At 39.4% G+C, this 23,761-nt stretch overlaps 1 protein-coding gene across 1 annotated transcript in view; it reads right to left on the bottom strand.

Moving 5' to 3' along the window:
• Window positions 1-22,442, bottom strand: part of LOC103375978 (LHFPL tetraspan subfamily member 3) — a 45,026-nt gene extending 22,584 nt beyond the window's left edge. The window contains exon 1 of the mRNA XM_008306302.1: window positions 22,010-22,442. Coding sequence (XP_008304524.1) covers window positions 22,010-22,442 — 433 coding nt within the window. The remainder of the gene's footprint in view (window positions 1-22,009) is intronic.
• Between the last annotated feature and the right edge of the window lie 1,319 nt (window positions 22,443-23,761).

Consider the following 23,761-nt stretch of genomic DNA (forward strand, 5'->3'; position numbering starts at 1 on the left):
GCTGTCTCGGGAGCGTGAGAGTGTTTATTTGAAATAAGACTGGAGTCGCTCAAAAAAAAAAGCAGTTTGGCAGCTTCGGTGTGTCAGGAAGCAGCTGACAAACAGCAGATGTGCCAGCTGAGAAAGTAAATCATTTTATGCTCAGCTCACTTCTTTTTGATATTTTTATATTAACAGTGCATTAAATCAATAAATCCAGTGTGAGAACGTTTGCTCATTCTGTGGTGATGAACTTGTGACGAATTACACCTGATGTGCAAGTTCTTTCCTTTGGTTTGGCTTCATGTGGTGTAAATGCTCAATACAGAGAGGATTCTGCATTTTTTCCTACCGTAGTAAATACGGACATACAAATACAATGTCTTGTTGTAAGTGTACCACATCTGCCATTTTCATTTATACATTTTTTGTTAAAACACGATAGCCCCTCGTCGCCCTCGAGGGATTGGATTAATTTTGTGTCATAACTTGCTCTCTCTTTGCCCTCAGGTCCTAATTAAGAGGAATTCAGTTTGCTTTATCTTGTAATTATGAAGCTGGGGAGAGAAGAGCTCGTTTTGGACCAACTAGAAGTACAAACAGACTGAGGAGGAGGAGGAGGCGGGAGAAGAGAGCGAGAGCTACCAAGGCTGTCCAGGACCAGGAGCTGGACGTTTATACGGCAGTTTTTCAGGTTTGTGTTCATTTTGTGACTGTATGTGAATCCAGAAAAGCCGCGGATTAATTTGCGTACTTGAGCCATTGAGAATTAGAACAGTTAATGCTGCCATCTGCAGATAAATGAAGATATTTACTTTGTAAGACTGATATGTGACTGAAAGTTTAAAAAAAATAAAAAATTAAAAACAAAACAACGAAACAAATTTTACCACAAGAGAGACTCGATGCACTCGGAGGCCTTCATTCATATCTAAGGCTGCAATGATTTATTCACAAACTAGTGGTTATGTTTGCATCCATAATTCATGTTTGAAATGACTCAAGTGGCCGTTGCAGAGATACAATGACAATAACAACAGCAGCGTTTAATCTGCAAGGTCGTTGGAATTGGCTGCGATGTCCAGAATATCTCAGCTGTGAACTGTGAGCTCCGACTGAAAGGCCCGAGGGATCAAGAAGCAACAAAGTCATTCGACAGTTGATTTGGCATACTGTTGATTCGGGGTCTCGTTCCTCGTGTTCAGCCTGTCACATCCCATCACAGCAAAGCGAGCCTCAAAGCCCAGTCTTGTTTTTAGCACCGATGAGAAACTTTTGCAGAAGTTTCCGGTCTTGTGAGGTTATGATGAGTCGCTTGGTCGGCGGTAAAAAGGAATGAGGCTTAAGCCGGTGACACAGTATGTAGGTCTCTAAGCTTGTAGGAGCTGAGCGGTAGTGGCTGGGGCAGCAGGGCAGGGCTGCAAACATCCTTTTCCACTCCACCCCTCCTCCACCATCCTGGTTACACTAATTACATTACTCCTGGGGAGACAGGATAATCAAATCTTAATGAGGCGTGGAAGACTTCAGTGCTGTGCTTGACATGACACTTTCCACCAACAGAGGTGCTGAACCTTGATTTCCAGAACAGTGTAGGATTTGCATATACTACACTCTTTAAAAACCCATTTCACACCACCTCTGTTATTCTGGGTGGCATGATCATGGGTGACATGTTTGGAGTATTTTAAACATATTTAAACACTCTCCTTTTAATGCTGTCTGAGATTTACTTGGAGAAGACACGCAGCGCTGCATAAATTCACCACAATAGTGCAGCCAGATCTTCAATGCTATTTCCATTTCAATGTGATATTTTGGCAGCTGTGAGAGAAGCTTGAAGAAAGGAGGCTTCAAATTCCACAAACTGGTCTGACTGGAAAGGATTTTTCAATTACTTAATAAGGGGAATCAATCAAGACCAAGTCCAGCTGTGATTGATTGATTGGAGCCAGTGCAGAACTGCCAGGATGGTGGGGATGGATGGATTTTAGGAAAACAAATTTGAATTCATCCACTCAATCAAATGCATTGTGCTAATGAAACACGCGCCATGTGTGGAGGATGATTTAAGTTTGAGGACGAGGTCTTTTTATAAATATGGATGAATATGAACCATCTTACGACAATGAAATCCACAATCGCGATCGCCTTTAAAACGCGGAACAGACTTATATCCTCAATTCCGAAAAGGAAGTTGATTAGCGTTAGTCTGGAGCTTTCCATAAGACTTAAAAGGCAGCAGGAAAAACAGAGAGGCAGGATATTTTCTTCTCCTCTGGGATGGGCTTATGCTCCTCGAGATTATCACTTTCCCCTTCTGGGGGATTTGTCACTGATCCCTCGTGCAGTGGGCAGCAGGCAAGCTATTTAGTGACGCTCCCTCAGGGATACATAATACAAAAGGATAATACAACAGCAGATTGGGAACATTTTCTTTAGCAGAGAGGAAAATAACACAACACTGATGGCTGCTGCTCGCATCAGTGGTACTCCCACTCAGCCGGTCACAAACACACTTGCACTCACATGCACTCCGTTGCCGTTCGTACACACAGACGCTGTCGCTCCACACTGTTTCGACAACATGCCAGGAATGTCAAACTCGGGTCTGCCAATCACTCCACTTCCTCTCGTGCACTCTCATTTCCTTCCAAGTACCATGCTGTTAGCTCTCCTGCTGGTCCATAACTAGCACCTGATTAGGAGTGTTATTAAGCCCTATAACTTCAACACATCCACATCCTGCCGAGACTCCTGGATAGACCTCGTTATCTCCACATCAGCACCGCTACCCACTCTTCCTGTCTGGCAACTGGACACTCTCCCATCATCCTCCCACCAATTTTAAGGGCATTGCAGCTCTGGAAAATGCCAACGGACTTCCAAAGCTTTCGAAGCTTCTTTCTCCCGCCTCAGCAAAACCTGAAAACCAGGCAGATCTCATGAAACATGTATAAAGCCTCCTTCTGGCAAACACTGCAGAAATCAAGGCTGTAGCGTACATCAGAAAGAGATGCACATTTAAGAAATATATTGCTTCGTGCAAAAAAATTGTGGGTTTAATTAGCGGTTTGACAGTTTTTAATTGTGGCAATACTGAAGAAATGCGTGCAGCAGTTGTGTACAACATGAGGATAAATCAGATTCCTTATAGTTACTGATAAGATAACGGAGGTTTCTGATGTTTGTTCCCATGAAGAAACTACCAAGAACTGCGATTAAAGCGCTTATTTAAGTTGGGTGTTCAAACAACTAGAAAGCAACCAGAGAACACAACTCTTGCAAAGATCATGCAATCTGAATCTGGATCAGCATCTAAATATTCATAAAGTATAACAGTTGGCTGGAATATTAAAGCTCTGTCAAAGAGTGCATTTTGTCAAATTTAATGGAATCTATACCACAGTGAATTATATATGACAGCTGAAATTTAGCATCGGGCAGATATGTGGAGCACGCTGCCATAATTTTTGCGATTTGTTGAAGAGTTAGGCCAGTTTATGTCAAATATGCCACAGACGTTTGGCAGCCAATTATTGGAAAATGATATGTCATGACAAAAATAAGTAACTTTTTTTCCCCTCCTAAGCTCATCCAAGCATTCAACTTGCAAACTTTGGTGAAGATTGAGTGAAATGTGTAGGAGGAATGACAAACAGTCAGAAAATGTTTGTCACTGATATAGTGTGTGAGCCAAAACTGGTAAGGGTTTGTTATATAAACCATAATTTCCTAATATTTTGGAACATTAGTGGGCAATTTAGTCCTAATTGTAGGGAAGGTCAGAAAAACACTCATTTTAAAACTGCTGTCAGCTGATTGCTCAATTCTTGCCCAACTGTTTGCTTTACTGGAGGCAAATTTAACATAGTTGCATGAGCAGCTGACCTGCTGTAAAGCAACTAAATGACCAACTGAATAATGTCTTGTTTTCCCAGTAATTAGCACCACTTGGCAAGTTCTTTTTGGAAATGACTTTGAAATTTTAGACCCATAAATTTAAGCTTTAAAAGGACCCAAAATGTTTTGTAAGTACGTGACTACATGGTGGTATTACTGATCTGAATCTGTACTAAGAACTCAGTAAGTTTTCATTTTTCCACCTAAGCACCAATAATCATTAAAATTTGTAAAAACATCGATGAGATCTTTAAACAAATGGTTCCAGGCACCCCATAATATCCCCACAACTCCATTTAACAACATTAGGCAATGTTTGCATGCTTAAATCAAAGTGGCCTTGAGCTATTATATTATGTTTTGTTTGCCTATTTTTCCAAGTAAATAAACACTGCTATCATCGCTATTCATTTCTTTGCAATTTAACCTGAACAGAGGAGTTTCCATTTTGTGGAGCATAATTACAGTCCCAGAGCCTTTTGAAGAAGGGGGTCTTTGGATGTCATTTTCATCTGGTTGACAGCCCTGACAGTCTCTCCCACTTTTCCCCGTCTCACATAATCTCCATCTCTCTGCTCATTCCTCGTCCTAACTACTCCGCAATCAAAGCTGTCAGTCACACTTAAGGCTCTAAATACCTCACGATTCCCCAATCAGACACACCACTCTCGCTTTACCTCGAACGGGCTCCAGCCGCTCCTGCAGCCCCATCTGTCCATCACGCTTCGGCTAATTTTTAAAGACAAACTCATCATCACCTCGGGATGACAAGTTACTCATCAACAAGCTGCAGTGAATGCCTCAAAATAATGTGACCTTCACGGTGTCAGTGCCATATTTTATTCTGTTGTTGTTTATGTTAGCAAGTGTTATCTCATTGTCATTCTTGGCTCCGTATCTGTACTCGTGGCGTGGCTTTAGGGGCGGCAGTGTTGGTTTGTCATCTGGTCAGTTGGTCTGAAATATCTATTGGATGGAGGCTGAATCCTACAGAATCTGGGGATCCTTTGACCTTTTCACCAGCTGTAGGTTAATATTTCACATTTCTAGTTAAATATTTCAGCTTAGTAGATGTATAGCTTGCACAATATTTTCCCTCACAATGAGCCCTTAATACTTTGGCTTCAGCAAGGTCAAAATCTTAATTTATTTTTTGGCTTATGACCAAATTTGGACAAAACTACTGACATTCCCATTAGCATCTTAGGTGTTTTACACCAAATAGTGAATGTGAACACGCTGACTTGTATGTAGCCTCTTTATTACATACAGACAGGTGAGAAATTAGTGTTGTGCCACTATGTGCTACCAGAACGTCTTAAGTTTACTTTGCTGTTGATTTTCTAAGTCTTGGAACTTCACTAGAGGGATGAGCACCACCCTTCCATTTGGCGTTTTGCTGATGGTGGTGCACGAACACATTGGTCCTATAGGTGTTCATTTAGGTCAAGATCTGGTGACTGCAAGGGCCATAGCGTACAGTTATGGAAATAGTTGAACGCTGTTTTGCTGAGCCCAACGGCTAACAATGGCTCCCTCACTGTCTCTTTGTGAAGCACCAAGATGATGGGATGATTCAGTTTCTCATTGACTTTCCTTACACATCTTATGCACGAAGGCCATTTATGATGAATTTTGACATTTTTACACTTTCAATCCATCACACTTTTAAGGACAATTTAGAATTTAATGACATATTTAGTTCATGTTAAATGATGAAGGACTGTTGTGTGGATTTCAAAAAGATAAAAAGCACTTTGTCTAATAATTATTTCCAAAGCGGTTTGATTCACATCATTTTCATCCTCAACAAACCGTTCAGTGATCATCAAAGAATAAAGGTGATCACTCACATCAACTCTGAACCTGTAACTAGACCTGAAACATGCTGGCTTGTGTTTCTGAATCTCCACAATAGCACTCTGACAAATGGGCCTCAGCCACACGGTCTGTTACAGAACAGAACCATTGTTTGAGTCCCTGAAACGTAGCAGTTTGCTCCAAGTCCATGATGCCATTTACTGCAGCACAACTGGGAGCTGCAGAGATAAACACGGACCCTTGCTTCTGCTATAAATTAAAGGATACAGTAAAGCGTCACAACAGTTGGGGACACTGATGTTATTAACACTGATCAAAAATTCCCAACTGCAACTCAACCAAATGTGATGCAACAGAAATGAAGCACAGCAAATGCTGCATCTATTTTAGTCGTAGTGTTACCAGGCCGCCTCTTCATTGAATGTGCTACACTCAGCGATCACCGTGGTCTTTTTATATTAACTGTCTGTTTGTCATTATGGTATTTTTATTTATCAGTGAAGCACACAAGCATATGCTGTAAAAATGACAAGAAGAAGTCAAATAATATTAGAAAGTTTATTTTTTTCTGAAGCTCAGAGTCAAATATAGCCAACATCAGCACTACAGTTAAACCGTAACCGTCATAATCCTCGCTCGAGTAAGCACTCTGCTGCTGCACCTTGTAGCCCCGACTGCACTGTCACCTATGAAATTGTTAGTGCACATTAAAGTCAGTTTTTGCCGCCGGCTGCAGCAGGTTTGTGAGCAGCTGACAGGCAGATACGACGACCTCCCGTTTGGCTGTGATTGCAGCATCTTGGACACAATGTTCAGTCTCATCGCCCCTCTGGACCACACAGCCATAAAGCAGCTCGCCCTCTGTGACGCTTTTACATCGCTGTGTTTAGATTTATTCACAGGCTGATGACTCTGTTAAAGGGATGGGCTGGGTAGCACATGTTAAAGGGCACGTTTCAAGCTTTTGTTTTGGTTTTGTAGTAGGACTTGGTGAAGCTGTGTATTTTTTATTTTTATTTTTTATATATATATTTGAGTTTTTTTGTGTTTTTTTTTTCTTACTCTACATCTAAAAGAAAAAAATAATAATCCAGCAATCCAGCATGACTTCTTCAATTTATTTCTGAAATCTATTATTCTGCAGCTACAGTTTGTAGTAGTCTGTGATTATCTGCTGTTTTTTTTCATGTCTTTGATGTGGCAGACACTTTTCCAAACAATTTTTGATTTACAAATGCAATTTTAAAATTGCTGTCTGGCTCAAGGATCAGATTTTTTAACAAACTTGAAGTTTCACTTGTTACAATTTTATTAAATGCAAGTTGTCTGTTTTTGATGTTCTTTTTTTATTCTTTTTAACCTGAAGTTTGAAAGTTCCCTTTTTTCATGTGGGAACAGAAACTATTTGCTTGTCCAGAGCTTTCAGTCCTATCACTTGAACTTCATCATCAGATGGAGTTTGCCTAGTTTTCACAAAAATGTAAATGTTCAAATATATTTCTAGGTGCATTAATGATTTCCCAGTCATGTTGGCATAAAAATTAGGAATGTAAGTTTTGACCTTTTGATACAGCACTTAAATTTAAATTTTGAAGCCGAATTGGACAAGAAATCTTTAAAGTGCTCTGTAAAATGTATATTTGACCATGTACAATTTCTTCACAACTGGGAAAACTCCATCCAGTGAGGAAAACTGTGTGATGCATCCAGAGTGCCAAAAGAGCTACAAAGAGCATTTTTTGTGTGAAGTGTGGACTGTTACTAAGCCCTTAAATATATATATTCATGGTTGGAAAGTTGCTTTTCCCGTCTGCATGTATCTGACAGAACACTGGAGTTGGTCAGAGTTATTGATCGGAACCAGTGAGTCAATAAAATATTAGCTAGCTGCTGAGAATCAGTGCCACCAGTTGTTTCATCTACAAAAATTTCATTTTCCAGCAACCAAAAAAGCACAAAGACAAAATGACTTTAAAAAATTGGGCCCCCGACTGTCAAATCAAAAGTTACCATCTGCCATCACAAAATCTTTTTTTCACTCAAAATATTGTCAGAGTTTAGTGATTTTTAACAAAAAGATGTGCAGAAAAACACATTCACGCCTTTATCGCTTGTCAAATTGCCGACTGTAGTGCACTTTTTACCAAACAAAAAAAATAAATCAGAGGAACAATTACAGCTCATCCAGAATTTAGCTACCAGGCTCTTAACACTTTTTTTAGTTTTTTGCTAGAACTGTGTTGTATGTGTTATTAAACCACAACCAGCCACCGTGTTTAGACGAAGCGTGATGCATTCAGTGAAGACGCTGTCCGGTAGCACTATGACTAGAATACATGTAGCATTTATGCTGCTTCATTCCTGTTGCAATGACACATAAAGGGTTTGTTTAATTTTTAATTTACAGTTTTGATTAGCCAAATTAAAAAGGAAAAAAAATCTGTGATAGGGACTTAATGTATTTTAAAATTCTCTCTTTGGTGTTTCTTATGCAAACAGCCGTAGGTTGTTCAATTTGGTCTCACTTCAGAGTTTTTACAGACTGACTTTGAGGATGTTTTTTTCATGTTGAGTTTTTAAAAAATAGCTGCAAGTTAAAATCTAGTTTTTAATCTTTTTAACATGTTCATATAGTGTTATATATATATATATATATATGTTCTAGAAGGCACATCGTGAGTGTAGTAAGTCTTCAATACAGTGAGCATTTCCACCTTAAAACTGCAGTGAGCCAATGATGCTCTCAAAAACACAGATTCAGACCTCCAGAGTAACACGCCTAAGAAAGCAGTCCTTTCTTTCTTTCTTTGCTAATGCACTATGTCCACCTCATTTAAGAGATTTAGGTTTTGTTGTGTTTCCTTGTTTCTGCATCAAATTTTGACCTTACAGTTGTGGAACTATTACTGATTTTGGTGATGTTACTTATGTGATTTTTATTTTTTTTTTAAATAAGGTAATGTAACCGTTTATTATTCCCACAGCAGGGAAATTTACAGCCTTCTAAGAGCACTGCAGCTTCACATCAACAGCATTGCAGAGATTCTTGTGAATGTGGGGAAAAAAACAAGATTGCACCGGGTTATTCTATGTGTAGAAAAACAAAATCATGGAGTTTAAGAGGTTATGTAGCACCAGAATGAGTGACCGCATTCCTCTGATTTTTGACTATTCCACAATGGCTCTCAGTTACTGTTGTAGAACTTATTTGAAAGGTGTATAAAGCATTACATCTGTCTAGCCTACAGTATACTGCTGCGTTGCTAAAAGCTTGCGACCTAGCTCAATCCTCCAATACCCCACGGCTGCTCTCGCGCCATAAAAACATCGGGGACGCAGCCTTCTCTGATGATGCAACCAAAATCTGAAACACTTTCCCAGCTGAAAATTAAACCTCAGTGAGTCCTTTTAAAAGCCAAGTAAAAACATACTTATGCACACTGGCCTTCAATTAACTCCCTTCACATTTATTTATGCATATTTAATGTACAACTGCAAATATGACTGTAATGTCATATTTTTAATACAATATGTGCTTCAATATATTATAAACAATATATAAAATATTTTGCTCTTTTACCATTGAAGAAAAACCTTGAGCTCCAACCACTGGATGAAAAGTGCCATGTACATTAATACATTTTATAATATTATTGTATTTCCCTGAGCTATTACGTGCTGTTGAATTGTGGTTGTATTTCTCCTTTTTTTTTTTTTTTTTTAAATGTGATGTCTTTATATCCGGGACAGTGAGGCTGTAAACACATCTGTGCTGTTGCTGTGAATAAACAGCGGTCACAGATCGGTTACTGTCTCTTTAAAATCCTCATCAGCTGAAGGAGGTGATCCACTTTCTTAATCCACAGGCTCAGATTGAGTCTCTAGTTGAGATTCTACATCTCTGTGGTTTCCAGCTGACTTGGCCGGCTTTTAATTTGGCTGATTCACACTGCGGCACTCTTTCTCTTTCAGTTTATGCCTCTGTAGCTTTTTTTTTTTGCCCCGGTGTAAAACCACCGTCCAACCGCTGTGACCTCTCTGAGCTTAAAAAAAAGAAATGTTTTTTTTCTTTCCACCTATAGGGCCGAAGCAGCTGAGCACTTTACTGAATGGAGAGAGGGAATAAAGGAGGAGAGGGCAGAGCAGAGGGTTTCATCTAAACAGCTTCAGGTGAACACCTCACTCACTGAGCTTTGCTTTTTTTCTGCTAATGGCCTCTTCACTGTGTGTGTGTGTTCTCGTCTGCGTCTTCATCTCGTGTGTGGTCATGTTACATCACTGTAAAGCCTCTCAGACTCTGCCAGTAATTCATTATATGTGTGAGAGGATAAAGATTGGGCTGATGTCATTAGCACTCGGCTTTACTTCAGGAGCGTCTCAGCTGTGCTGCAAATGCACAGAACTCACATTAATGTGTGTTTTTTTTTTTTTTTTTTTAGAGAGATGCTTTAATCAGCTGCTAAGTATTGCCAGCAAATACTGGCATTATTTATTAATTTGATGTTCACTGTTTTATATAATTTATATAATTCATATTTAGGGGGCGAGGTTTTTTTAAAAAATTTTTTTCACATCTGACCCTCTCATGTGTTTACCCTGAAACATAAATAAACACAATGACTAAAATGAAATAACACTTTAGATTGAGCCACTGTAAAACTCGTTTCACGTGAAACTTTTGCATCTGGCCACATGCAGTTTTACCGTATTATTGGTGCTAAATTTACTCTATATAGGCACATGAGATTATCAGATATGTAACATATTAGATATAAGATATTACACATGAAAAGATTTTTCTGTGAAATCACCTGTGAGATACACATCAAATGTCAGGACAAGTATTTACTGTTCATTATAAACAACTAAAAATATCTTCATCAGTTGTCGTTAGATTGTAAATGTTTCAATTTCCATTTTTCTAAACACTGTGGGGACTTTTCTCTTTTTTGATATTCAGACTGTTTTCTCCTCTGCCTCCAAGCTCAAAAGCAGATATTGCACTTTAGCTATTTAAGTTAACGTGGGTTCTGTGGTTTCGCAGTTGTCACCTGCTTCAACGGCATCGACTATGAAATGCAGCGTATGGATATAAAGCTGTGCTAAAAGACTAAATATGTGACCTGTTAAGGGAAAAAGAGAAAACAAAAATCAGAGGTAAAAAAAATAATCAAGTTTATATTGTCTGGATGTGTAGGTGGACCGTGCCATTGTTCCAGTATAGGAAATGTAAATTGTACCTTTGTCTGAGTTGTAAAGCAAACTGTATTACTACATTTTATACATATTCTATATACAAATTGAAGGATTCACTGGGGACAAGATGAGAAGTCCTTAAAGTGTTCAGGACAAAAATGGAAAGCAGAGCATGTACACCATGACTGTTGAGCTACGAAACACATGACTTATGAGCAATACTGAATCTGGCTTTATTGATTTGTAATTTGCAATTTATGGGCATTGCCGTCTTTACGCATTTGATTTTCATCCTGAAACTTTTGCTTCTTTTAAATATCTGTGCCACCTACTGACAACAGGTCGCTGTGTTTTATCATGTAGGATTTGTATGTACTCTATATTGTGGGTACAATAGTGTAATTCCCTTCAGGGTCAGTGTAATACATCTTAAGTTGTCTTATCTGCTGGCACAAGTGGCAAACTCTGATGAGGAAGATCATGTGATATGATCAAAAGCTCCAGAGAAGCTACTGATTGGACTTTGTAGTTGGATCTTTTTGTCAACTGAGTTTTCTAATGTCAAGATTGAATTTTCAACCGGACACTTGAAATGTGCCTCACAGGTGATGTTACGTTTCACATGTAGGACAGCGCACTTCTACATTTACACTTTTCACATGTGATATATTGACTTTGTAAAATGTATTTTTACACATGATGTTAAGTGGATGTGGTTTAGCATGTGGTGTAACATGAAATTCATATTAATTCTTCATGAACTTTTTGATTAATCTCACTTTTATATTGTTATGAAAAAAAAAGATTTACACTTAAACTGTCTGATTACCTATTATTCTATGCTTTGCCTTTGCTTGGCTTTTTTACTTTGAGTTGTTGCATTATTATAATGTATGCTCACAAAAGAGTGCTCTTGTTTGTGGAGTGTTCTCTTAAAAATCTAAATATAGGCTAAAATAATGAATTAACAAAGACAAAAACATTTGATTTGCAGGTTTTACTCTTCCCTTTTCAGAAAGGAGCAGGAGCCAAACTAATTAAGGGTTCAGACTAGAAAAGAAAGGCTATTATTGTTATTATATGCTCATATAGAAAAAAAAACACACACCCAAGCAGCTTTTCAATGTGAATATTTGATCTCTGAGACGTTCCCTGGATCAGTCCTTATTATGTAGTGTTCTCCTCTACAGCGTGATGGTGTTTCTGCCTATCTTCGCCTCTCCTTTCTGAGACGCAACATGACGTGATAAGCAGCACGGCCCAGTTCCACTTGACATCTTTCTGAAGAGGTGTAAATTTGAATACTGCACAGCACACCGAGCATTCGTATAATGATAACAGTCAGTCAGTCGCTGTATCAAACTGTGTTATCATGCATCAAACATAAGGCAGCCGGAGCGTCTGTGAAACACACTACGTCTTTCTGTCACTCACAGCTCAACACGAACGCATCACTGAACAGTTCATGCCATCAAAAAGGGCCACGCACACAGTGGCAGCTGTCTCCCCCCCTCCGTTACAGCATCGCTTCCTCTCTTTCTGGAAAGCAACATTTGGATCAATAAACCTCCAGCTACCAAATGGACCTTTTATTGTTGCCCCTGAATGCCAGCTCCCCTCTCTAGAGGACCACTTAGTAGGCAGAGAGCGCCATGAGGAAAGCCACTTACTGCGCAGGGTGCTGCTGGTCAGACAACCAGGAAATGGACGGTGTGTTGGAAACGCTTCAGCAGCACTTTGAGTGACCCGCCTCTGTTTCTACGCATTTTTATAGATTTATAACCCCCCCCCTATAAAAACAGGCAGCTGTTCATGCCGTCTTCATGTGTTTGTGGGTCTGTGAGGTCCAGATGGCGGTCGGAGCTCTGGAGGCCGACCGGGTTGTTGAGCATCGGTGTGCAGCCTCACATCAGAGTTGTCCGCCTGCTGCTCCACACTGAGCGCGCTCACCTCATCCTGTCTTCATTACCAGTGCCACTTTCTAATGAGACAGGCTTTTAAAAAGGTTTATAGGTTGTAACTAATGGATTTATTAATGGCAAACAAATCATTTCCCATTGCTTTATATATAAATATAAAGGCAATAATATTCTTATAAGTCATTAGGTTGTGAAAAACCCATTAGTCTGCTGTATATCCTCCCCCAGACTGCCTATTCACACACACTGTAATTCCTCAGAAAAACAACGGAAGTATAAAGTTAAAAAAAAACTACAGATGGGTGACAAACTAACAGGAAAAACAACAAAAAAATCTGTTAGCGGTGTGTTGGGACGTCACCAGCATCCAAAACAGCTTCAATACACGACCATCGATTCCACAATCCTCTGGAGGGATGAAAAAACAATTCTTCCCTCATGTTCCTTCATTTTTGATGATGGCGGAAGAAAATCTACCATGAGACTTTGCATCATTTTCTGGCGATGGCGCATTATGTGATCTCTGTTGAAACAATAAAGAGGCAGCGCACAAAAAAACGAGGTTTCATCCCTTGTGGACCGACAAACAGAGTCGAATGTTTCCAGAGTTTCAGAAGTAGTGGTTGGCTTTCATCAGAACAGCAGTGGCCAGTTACTTCTGGTCATAAATGATGAAGAAATTCTGTGGAAACCTATTTAAAGTCGCAACATTTTAGTTCAGGACAAGACGGCAAATGTATAAGAGTCATAGAAAAAGGTTTGAATTAAACATTTTTGTACATTTGTGAAACCAAAATCTCCACTTTAGCTACTTGTTTTACGTCTCATTCGTAATCATTTGTATAGCACTTTTTAAAAACAATGCTTAGGAAACTGCTTTAGAAGCAAAAAAACGCAAAAATCCAAATATAGCAGCGCGTGAATATTCGACTGATGGGGTGGAAGTGGGCAGGACGCAGAGGCAGTACTTGGCTGCTAATGGCAGTTTAGGATAGCGGTCACGGTTCTGTTTCCACCATCAGGTGGTGGTGGTGTAGTGGCGGGCGAATATTCTAATCTCAGAATTGCTATCCGGAAACCACCACAACGATTAAATATTCCGATATCCGGGTCCAGCCCTACGGTGTCAGTCGATGCACTGCATTCACCCTCATCCTCGGTCGCCGCCATGCTTTGCTTCTCGCTCCATGTGCATTAGACCGGACGGAAACAACAGCACTGCGCATGCGCGGTTCACTCACATTTTATCACGATATTTCAATTTCATATCATCCCCTAACATTACATCGGTATTACCGTGCACGGTATGATATGGTCCAGCCCTAATGTCAGTATTAATGAATGAATAAAAATGTAAAAGCAAGAAAAACCTGAATTATCAGTTAAATGATGTGCGTAAAGTGTGAAAATGGGTTTAAAGTAGTGATTTAACAGAAGTCAGTAATTCTGTGAGCCTTATCTTCTCCGGCAGGTTGTTCTAAAGCTGATGGTCCCTGATGGCAAACCCACTTTTAGATTTAAGCCTCCACTTTGAACCATCCAGCAGGGCCCCACCTGAGGATCTGAGGCTGCGAGCTGCCTCTTATGGGGTCAGTGTTTCTGCTATGGAGCTTTAAAAGTGATCAGCACAATTTTAGAATCAATTCTAAAACAAACAGGGAGAAAATGGAGAGCAGCCAGAATTGCTAAAACCAGTAAGAAGAAGCCAAGCTGCTGCATTATGAACTAGTTGGAGGCGAGAAAATGACTTTTGATTCGTGCCAGAAAGGAAGGAGTTACAGAAGTCGAGCCTGGAGAAAGTACAAAAATGACTTTTTCTAATTGAAAGTGATGCTACCGTGCGTGACGTCGTGAGTTTGTTTATGTGAGGTCCGGTTGAAATGGCAATGAATCACTGAGTCGTGCTCTGTGTGGTTTGGCACTAATTTTTAGATTTTTTTTTTTACAGGTTTTTGCTTTAATTTGTCATCCACCTCTATCACTGTGTTAATGACTTGTTCACTTTCTGACAAGCAATTAACTCCGCGGTCATAAATGTTAGTAAATCAAAAACAACAGGCCAGGGGCTGTTCAGTGAAGAGGGCTGCCCTCCTGCTGAATTAAAGCCAGTTCTGTTTTTTTTATTGAGCCTCCGAGCCTATGATGACTTTATTATTCACCACCGTAGAGTTTGTCTTAAACAGCAAGCTTGTCAGGAAATAAATAATTCAGGGAATTGTTAGAAAACTGTGACGGGAGAAGAGTTGATCTAGCGTTGATATATGATGTAAGAGATGATGTGATGTAAGATAGAAAGAAATGAGCAAATAATCGGTATATAATCACCACCTAGTCAGCAAATAAAACTGATCATTTTAGTAAGCGAAAAATCACGAGTGCCATCACAATGAGAAATGACTGTGAGAACTACACATGTACAAGCTGTCTAACACACTTTACTCCAGTTTGAGTAATATGAGAGGCAACATGAACTCGAGGATATACAGTGTTTAGCTTTATACCAGATTGTGATTTGCCAGAATCTAGAAAATCCAAAGTTTCCCTTATCGATGGCTTGTTACTGATCCCTAAATATCAATGGATGATTTATTATAAACCACTGGTTACGGCGTATAAATCCTCTATAAATTACACCTTTTAGAAAGTGGTACCTCAGTATCTAAGCAGCCTTATCTTTGACCTCTATGGCCCCATTATTCTGTTGTAGTAGCAGGCGGTTCAGAGGGCGATTTTCTACTAAGAGAACAGAGGAGTATGAAAGTTTGATCTCAGTTTCGGGCAAGATGCCAGCTCACTTCTGATGTGCGCCTGCCAACTACGGAGCAAAGCAAAAGACTTGTGCAAAGTATAACAAAGACAAGACTGTTGTTTTTTTGTTGTTTTTTTTTTTGTTCCACTGCAGAGGCAAAGAAAAGGATATATCATTACAGAGATCATCATTATTCTTAGCTATTTTTCTAAAAATCTTGTACGCACCAGAAGCGAGTGCTCATCAAACATTCATGGTTGGAAGAAAAAGAGCCTCTGAGCTGTATGTGCTGCCTTTGATAGAACATCACAGCAGCCTCAGACCACCTGAAATGACATCTGCCAGGCAGGATTTTTTTATTTTTTTTTACAATCACGGTGGGATTTCACACTGCTTGGACAGAGAACACTCATCGATAATGTCTATTTAAGTTGCCTATAGATCTCTTAATGGCTGATTTCACATATGGCTTCGACAAGTGGAGGCGATATGAGCGATAGTGAATGAAAAGGCAGCTGAAAGCAGAGCTCTGATGATCAATAGGAGACGACAAGCTCCGCTGCAGTCATCGCCAGCGTTCATTCAGTCCATTCAGAAGCCTACAAGCTACTAGTGGTGTAAGAGGTATTGAGATCAGAAACGTACCAATACAATGTAAAAAGACACCATTAGAAGTACAAGTTTTCTTGACTAAAAATCTGTACCCACAGCAAAATGCACTAAAAGGATCATTATTATTTATATATATATTATAATAGTGAACTTGTATACAAGTAATCGCTTATTTACCATCTTGGAAAATATACATCCTGTTCTATTTTAGTTCAGCTTTCTGGGCTTTTTTTTATTGCTGCTAAATGCTCCACCAAACAACTAACTTTGTCTGTTTGCTGTTGAGCAGGTGGTGTGTTTTTCAAACCTTTTTTCAGGAAATAACTTCCTTCTGTTGCCGAGAAGTACAGCAGTGAGTGTGGAGAAAAAAAAAAGAGTCAAACACCTAAACAATGCCGTAAACCTTGAAGCTGAGAAAATCTGCAAATTCAGGTGATATATTTTCCATCTCTACGAGCCTATTCTTGTGATTAACTACTCTGTATGCACCTAATGACTTCTGAAATCGAAAACCCAGTCTTTTGCCTTGTTAACACGTCATATGGTGCTTTCTATGTGCAAGATGACACGTCATCAGCACCATTTTTAAGCATTTCCACCTTGAAACTGTAGTGTAGCACTGAAAGTCTCAAACATACGTGTTCAGGCTATCAGGGTTTCATACGTAACAAACCAATCCTGCCAGTAGTAGTACTTTCTGTATCATTGTTCTTCTTTAGAATCGGTTTCCTGTTAGAATATGTCTAGCTGGATTACCTCAATATATGCCACTGTGTAGCGTAGAGTAGTTTTACAGTGTTTGAGCAGAGTTGCAGGTGAGCTGATGTGCTGAGCTACAGGGAGGAGCAAAGGGGTGAACTGAGGGAGGTGAGGACTTCATAGATCTGCATGTCTACAGTGTAAAGTTAATTTCATGGAGAAGGCTTCTCAATATGTAACTCTGACACACAGAGATATGTTTTTATAGGTTGTATGGGTCTGTTGATGCCCAGAGAAGGACTTTAAGGAGTTTAGTCCATTGTTTGATGATGAGAGATGTAGAGAAAAAAAACTACCGCTAAAAAAATCTGAATTTATTTCTTGGACTTGAGATAAGGGAAACTGGAAAACTGGTTTTTGGACCAAGGTTACAAACCAAAGTGCTTGTGAAGCACATTTTCTAAGCATATTATATGTAGTCTGCAATAATTAGACAAATTGTACACAAAAACATGAGCATCTGCTGCATGATTTTCTTGTTATTGGTCAGCGATAGAAAGCTAAATATTTTCGTCTTTTGCTTTTATGGTCAGACAGTAAACAAACTGAATGTGCTAACTTGGGCTTTTGAGAATTGTAAGACCGTTTTCTAACATTTCATGACTCAGTTATAAATAATAATCAGTACTCGCAGCCCCTCACACATTTTTTTCGTGTAAAATCTGAAAAGATGCTTCTCTGACATGGTCGGAAAACTGAACAAAGCCAACATGTGACTCACAAGAATAAGAAGCAGCTTTGAACAGTGACTAAAATACTGCAAAATGTACAAACTGCTGAGGACGAGCCTGTGCTGGAGCTCATCGTTGGACTTTCTCACTGAGACGATCCAACTCACAGCTGTTGAGGCTTCAGACACGTAGGATGTGACAGAGGTTGTTTGTTAGATGAAACGGAGCAAAGAGTTTAGACAAGGACAACAGCTGGCCAGTGGTGCTGCTAACGTCTAACTCTAAGCAGCGGTTATTATTTATTTACTGTCCAGCCTGGTGGTCAGCAGACTCTTAGGAGACATGTTCGCTCTCAGTGCGTGAGCTTGTGTAGGCAAAAGCAGAAGTGCACTCTCTCAACTGACGTGATTGTTATTGGTTATGACATTTAATTCCCTTTTGAGAACAACCAGTGTTTTGCTGCAGGCATCTGTGAAGGTGCACGATACGATGCCGAGAGATTATTTATACACACAAATTATTCCGAGACAGAGATTGTGTTCGAAATCTTTATCTTGATCAGTTATTATTTGTCATGTTTCTCTGCGGGGGTGGAAATTGGTGTGAAGCTGCTCATTTTCTCAAGAAATGGAATTAGATCTCTTGTTTGTTGCTTAAATTAAAGCTCCTTCATTTGCATAGTTCTTAGGTTGTTTCTGTTCACAGTACTTCTTTCTTCCACCACTATGAGCAGTTAGCACTGAGTCCAAGTCATAGTAAATTACCAACAGATCATAGCAACTGTTTTTTTTTTCCATTTGTTCCATTTGAGGCGTTGCACCATTGTTTATAATTTATACAAATGAACCCCCTTAAATTTTATCTTTTTGAGATGCATGTATGTTTGCATGTAACACAACAGTCAGAGCAATAGCAGATTCACAAGGTCATGGACACAAAAATCAAAAGGCTTTAAAGAGAAATTTGATCAATTTTTTCACATCAAAGTCTGCTTACAGGTCTTTGGGAGCGCTGCTGCTTTATGTGTGGTATCAAGTCTTCGTTGGCTCCAGAGGGAGCTGCATGAAATTGGATAAATTAAAGACTGAAGACTAGTTTGAAAATTGAAAAAAAAGAAAAGGGGGGGAGGGGGTATGTGGAGTCAGAAAGTGTGTTTACTGGACCTCTACAACTGATCCTTATGTCTGCTCCAGGCTACCTGCTGCTACTAGCATAGTAAACTGTTGTAGTTCAAGTTAAATAAAAACAAACACAGGGATAAATATGTAGTCAATGTTAAGAATAAATGTAAAAATAACCAAGTGTGTACATAGATTTGTATGCTCTTTTATTGTGATTTTAACATGGATTTTTGGGAGGCTAATCTTGTGCTACAAAGGATCTCAATAAATACAATTAATAGAATTACTAGAAGTAATAAATGATTGGTTAAAACTCGAAAAAAAATTACTTACTTCTATTATCATCATCATTATTATGATTATTGTCTAACCCTCTGAACCCAGCAAATTTAAAGCATGTCTTTTTAAACTTTTTGAAATTACACTTCAGATCCTGAACTGTAACTGAATCATCAGATTTCCAACTTTCCAGGCCCTTATGCAATTTCATCAAAATCATTTTACTCTACATGTCACATTTTGAAATTCACTAAAAAATTAACTGCTCAAAACAAAGTCTGACAATAAAAAAACAACTGAGAAGTCATGAGTAACTTGGCTGCCGTCAGTAGTCACGACAAAACTTTTGTTAATATTCAGCTGAGCTGCAGGCTGTGTTTACGCAGAGGAGACAAGTATGGAAACACATTAGAGAGACTGAGAGGAAAACAAAACAAACTTGAGCCAAAAAATTAAATGCAGCATGGCTCAAAACCCGTACACAGAGGAGCAAACTGTTGGAAGAACAACATGGTGAAACACGTGTTGTGTGAAAATGCCTCATTTGTCAAGGTGGTAAAAATATAAAAAGTTCAAAGTGTGTTGATGGGTTTTTGGTAAGATAAATAACCAAAGAATTTCAACCTAATTTTCTCCTTTTTTAAAAAAACAATTTCCGACATTCTAATTTTGTTATAATGCACAAAAGACATTGGGTTGGGTTCTCTCTACTTCTAGCTGGGGTTGTGTTGTTTCCATAGAGGTGCAGGACTTTATATTGCAGTGAAAATGAGCCCACAGTGAATAAAATGTAACAGGAACAAGAAAACAAACCCACCCACAAACTGCTTGGAGTTCAGAGGGTTGAATCTTCTGTCAACGATCTAATGAGGACTCGTTTCTAAAATCTTGGCCCTGTTCTGTTGCTTCACAGCTACCAAAAATACATCTTTAGGAGAGTAAAAAAACAAAACAAAACAAAACAAGGATTTAATGTTGAAATTTACTTTCATATATGTACTAAAATCGTTGGCAGAGGTATGGAGCTGAGCTGTGCCACGATTGGAAAATAGCATTCTGGATGGAAATCAAGATCTGTGCGCTTTCTTTGTCTGCTTCAGAGAGGAACGGAAGAATAATTAAAGGCAGAAGGAATCAGTTCAGTCAGCACTACACGCCTCTACTCCTTTGATTTTTGTTTCTAATCTTCTTGACATGTTTTTTTTAAAGTGCAGTCTGAGTTTAAGATGCTAGAGAAGGCCTTTCTTGTCTCATTAATTGAGGAAAAGAATCATTTGCATATTTCCAATTTAAGTTTAAATGCAAGTACAAAGCAAACCAGTGAAACACTGAGGACTTACCTGCTTAGAGGTGGAGAGTTGAACAACCTTTTTGGTTGATATTTACTAAAATTTGGGAATATTAAATGACAGAAGAAAGGCACTGTTGTAGTTAAACAGGTTTTACGACGGTCCCCTTCCTGGTCTGTGTATTTTGTGTGAGGTCTTCTGGTTCATGGTGGTTGGAGTGATTTGTATCAGTCAGTAATATTACATTTTGACAGGAGTTTACAAGCAAAATGAAAATGCCTTTAACTCTTTATGATTAACTTGGATCTGAGGTTTCACTCTCCTCAAGGCTGCTTTCCGTCCACCTACACTACAGACAGTTACGTAATGTTTTTTAAGGACTTTCGTAACAGAGAAGTGCTCTGAAACACGGTTTCACAAAGCAAAAAGCTAATAAAATTGGGTTCAGTAGTCATACGAATGGGAGTTAGAGTGCATGATTGGAAAAACCCGGGGAACATCTGGCTTTTGGTTTGTGATTTTTGACATTGGCAAAATTTGGCGCAGGTGAAGTTCTGTGTGCAGAAATGAGGATGAAAGCATCGATTGTTGTGAATTTCAAGTAATTAATGTGAAAGCGGAGGTACACTCTTAAATATTTGTATCGATAAAATATTTATTGGAATTTGTGAATCGAAAAAGCAGAGAAATGTTTTGATTTTTAGTTACAGACTGCATCTTGACTGTTCAGCAGTTTTCATATACTGAGCATTAGAAATGTTCACAGTCTTGTCAACTATGATAAAATGAGGATGAAACCATGGGACTTCTGTGAATTTCAAAGTACTTACATTAGAGATAAACCCCTACAGGTTTGTAATGTTAGTACGAGTATTTACTGGAAGCAGGGAAACGTTTGGATTTTGGCACAGAGTTTGGGCATCTTGAATACTTCTACGTGATTTTACAACAAACTCAATAGTAGCTGAAGTTCCCAGATAGGAAATGAAATGAGGATGAAAGTATGCGATTTTGTGGATTTCAAGTAATTATATGAAATTGGAGATGAACGCTTAACAATTTGTAGCAATAACAGCATTTATTGGAATTTGTAAATCAAGCAGAGAAACATCTGGATTTGTTCAGCTGTTTTTATATACTGAGCATTACAAATGTCCATAGTCTGGACATTTGTAATAAAATGAGGATAAAAACTTGTGATTTTTGTCAACTTCAAGTAAATAATGTGAAAGCAGAGATGAACCCTGACAGCTAGAGTGTTTACTGGAGTTATTGAGCTGAATAAGCCATAAAATATCTGAATTGTTAGGCACAGAGTTTGTGCATTTTGACCATTTACGTGGATTTTGATACCAGACTTGACAGTTGTTGAAGCTGTAAGTGAGAAAATGAGGATGAGACTATGAGATTTTTATAAATTTCAAGGAAACTGTATGAGAGTGAAGACAGATTTGGAAATTCAATCGAGTATGTACTGGAGTTTGTGAACTTAAAAAGCAGGGGAACATCTGGATTTTTAGTTACAGACAGTAGTTTGACTCTCTTCAGCTGCACATAGCCACAATCTGACTGGAAAGATGAGCGAGTGACCATCTCCAGTGAATCATGCAGTATATTACTTTTATGAACTGTGAGTGATCTCACCCCTGGAGCTCCCCAGACAGACCAGTAACTGTTTAATGAACTTCCACCTGTAGTCGGAGTCTCCTACCTGCAGCCAGCTGCATCCAGCCGCAGATCTTGTACACGGTCCCGGTGCTGCAGAAGAAGAAGAGCGCGAAGCAGCCGATGCAGGTGAGGACCAGCACCATGGACATGCCGATGAAGAAGGAGGCAGCCTTGAACGCACCGGAGGGGATGGTGCTGAACTCGGTGAAGCTGCCTTGACAGGTCAAGTCCCGGGACAGCCCGTTCCCTATGCAGTAGTGGAACAGACCGAAGTAGCCCGCCTGCGGGGTGTCCACGCCGTCTCCGATCCAGTAGGGCTGGATGAAGCACACCACGTTGACGATGGCGAAGAGGATGGTGAAGATGGCCCAGAGGACGCCGATGGCACGGGAGTTTCGCACGTAGTTGGTCTGGTAGATCTTGGCAGCTTCGGATGCGGGGAGCATGGTGGTGGTGTTGGGGGCCCCGGGGACCATCCTCCGGTCTGTGTGAAGGGGTCTGCTCGCTCCTCTGGATCTGTCAACCTCAGCAAATTAACATCTGCCTCATCTGGCCACAGGATTCTACACAACTTCTCCTGGTCGCTCGATGTCTTTCTTCTTCTTGTGATTTTTCAGTCACAGCTGGATCCACGGAGCACCGCTGCGCTCTCGCATCCGTGGCAAGGTCGGGTTTCTTCTTCTGATTTTTCATTCATCCGTCTGCAGAAAGGAAACGTGCGCTCCGGGAAAAAAACAAGCTCCAGAAATCCTCTAGTCAGAAGATGTACGCTGCATTTGTCCGCATGTTTATTTAACGACGTGTCCAGCCGAGCCTCCTCCGGTGTTCCATGTGTGTGTGGATGAGAAGCGGTCAGTGTGTTTCTCGACGCCGACGGAGCAACAACCGCAGCTGAGCTCCGATTGAATTAGAGTTGGAGGATCGCCTTGGATATTACAGGGCCAGCCCACATCCCTTAATCCCAGGCTGACGTATTATGCCAGCAACGCGCGAAGCCTTAAACAGACACATGGATTTTAAAAAATAAAATCGAGATACCAATTCTCTCTGATCGCTGACAGACTCACTGTATAGGTACAGACGACTGCACTATAAATGAAGGAACATGCTGCTCCCTGACATTCACAAAAAATACGTTTAGTCTTCATTTTTGTTTGAATATCTTGACTGGATTTCTTTCTTTTCCTGTCTTTTAAAAAAAAATAATGGCAGTTATGTGAAAACATCTGAAGAAAGTCACAATGCAATCTGTGACTAAAATCCAGATATTTTATTTATTATTTGAATAATAATGAAATATTAATTAAAAATGTCTTAGTAATCTATCAGTTAACCAGTGGTGTGTTTTCACACACACATCTGAAAATACATGAAAAATATGTATATATTAATGTGGGCATGTACATGCGCTGTTATTACTTTCTTTCTGGTATCTGGTAACTGTCAATAGCGTCAATTTGAATCTGTGTTCTTTCATCATAGGCAACACTCAGCCAGAGATATCTTCCACTTTTACCAATACTGTATTTATTCTTAATGCTGTATTTATTCATTTTCATTTTTCATCCTTTGTATATATTATTATTATTATTATTAGTGCTGCTGTGAAAGATGTTGCTGCTGTAACAATGTACATTTCCTCTGGCGTGGGGAGCAATAAAAGGATTGTCTTATCTGCAAAAAGATCCCCATCCTGAACTATATGTAGTCAGTGTAATTTTAACACAGCTTATTGTTTTCATCATAATAATGCGGAAAACATGTCAATATCTCAGGTTTGGTTCATATGAAGTCT

The sequence above is a fragment of the Stegastes partitus genome, unplaced genomic scaffold, assembly GCF_000690725.1.
Source record: "Stegastes partitus isolate 25-593 unplaced genomic scaffold, Stegastes_partitus-1.0.2 Scaffold3641, whole genome shotgun sequence".
Taxonomy (NCBI): domain Eukaryota; kingdom Metazoa; phylum Chordata; class Actinopteri; family Pomacentridae; genus Stegastes; species Stegastes partitus.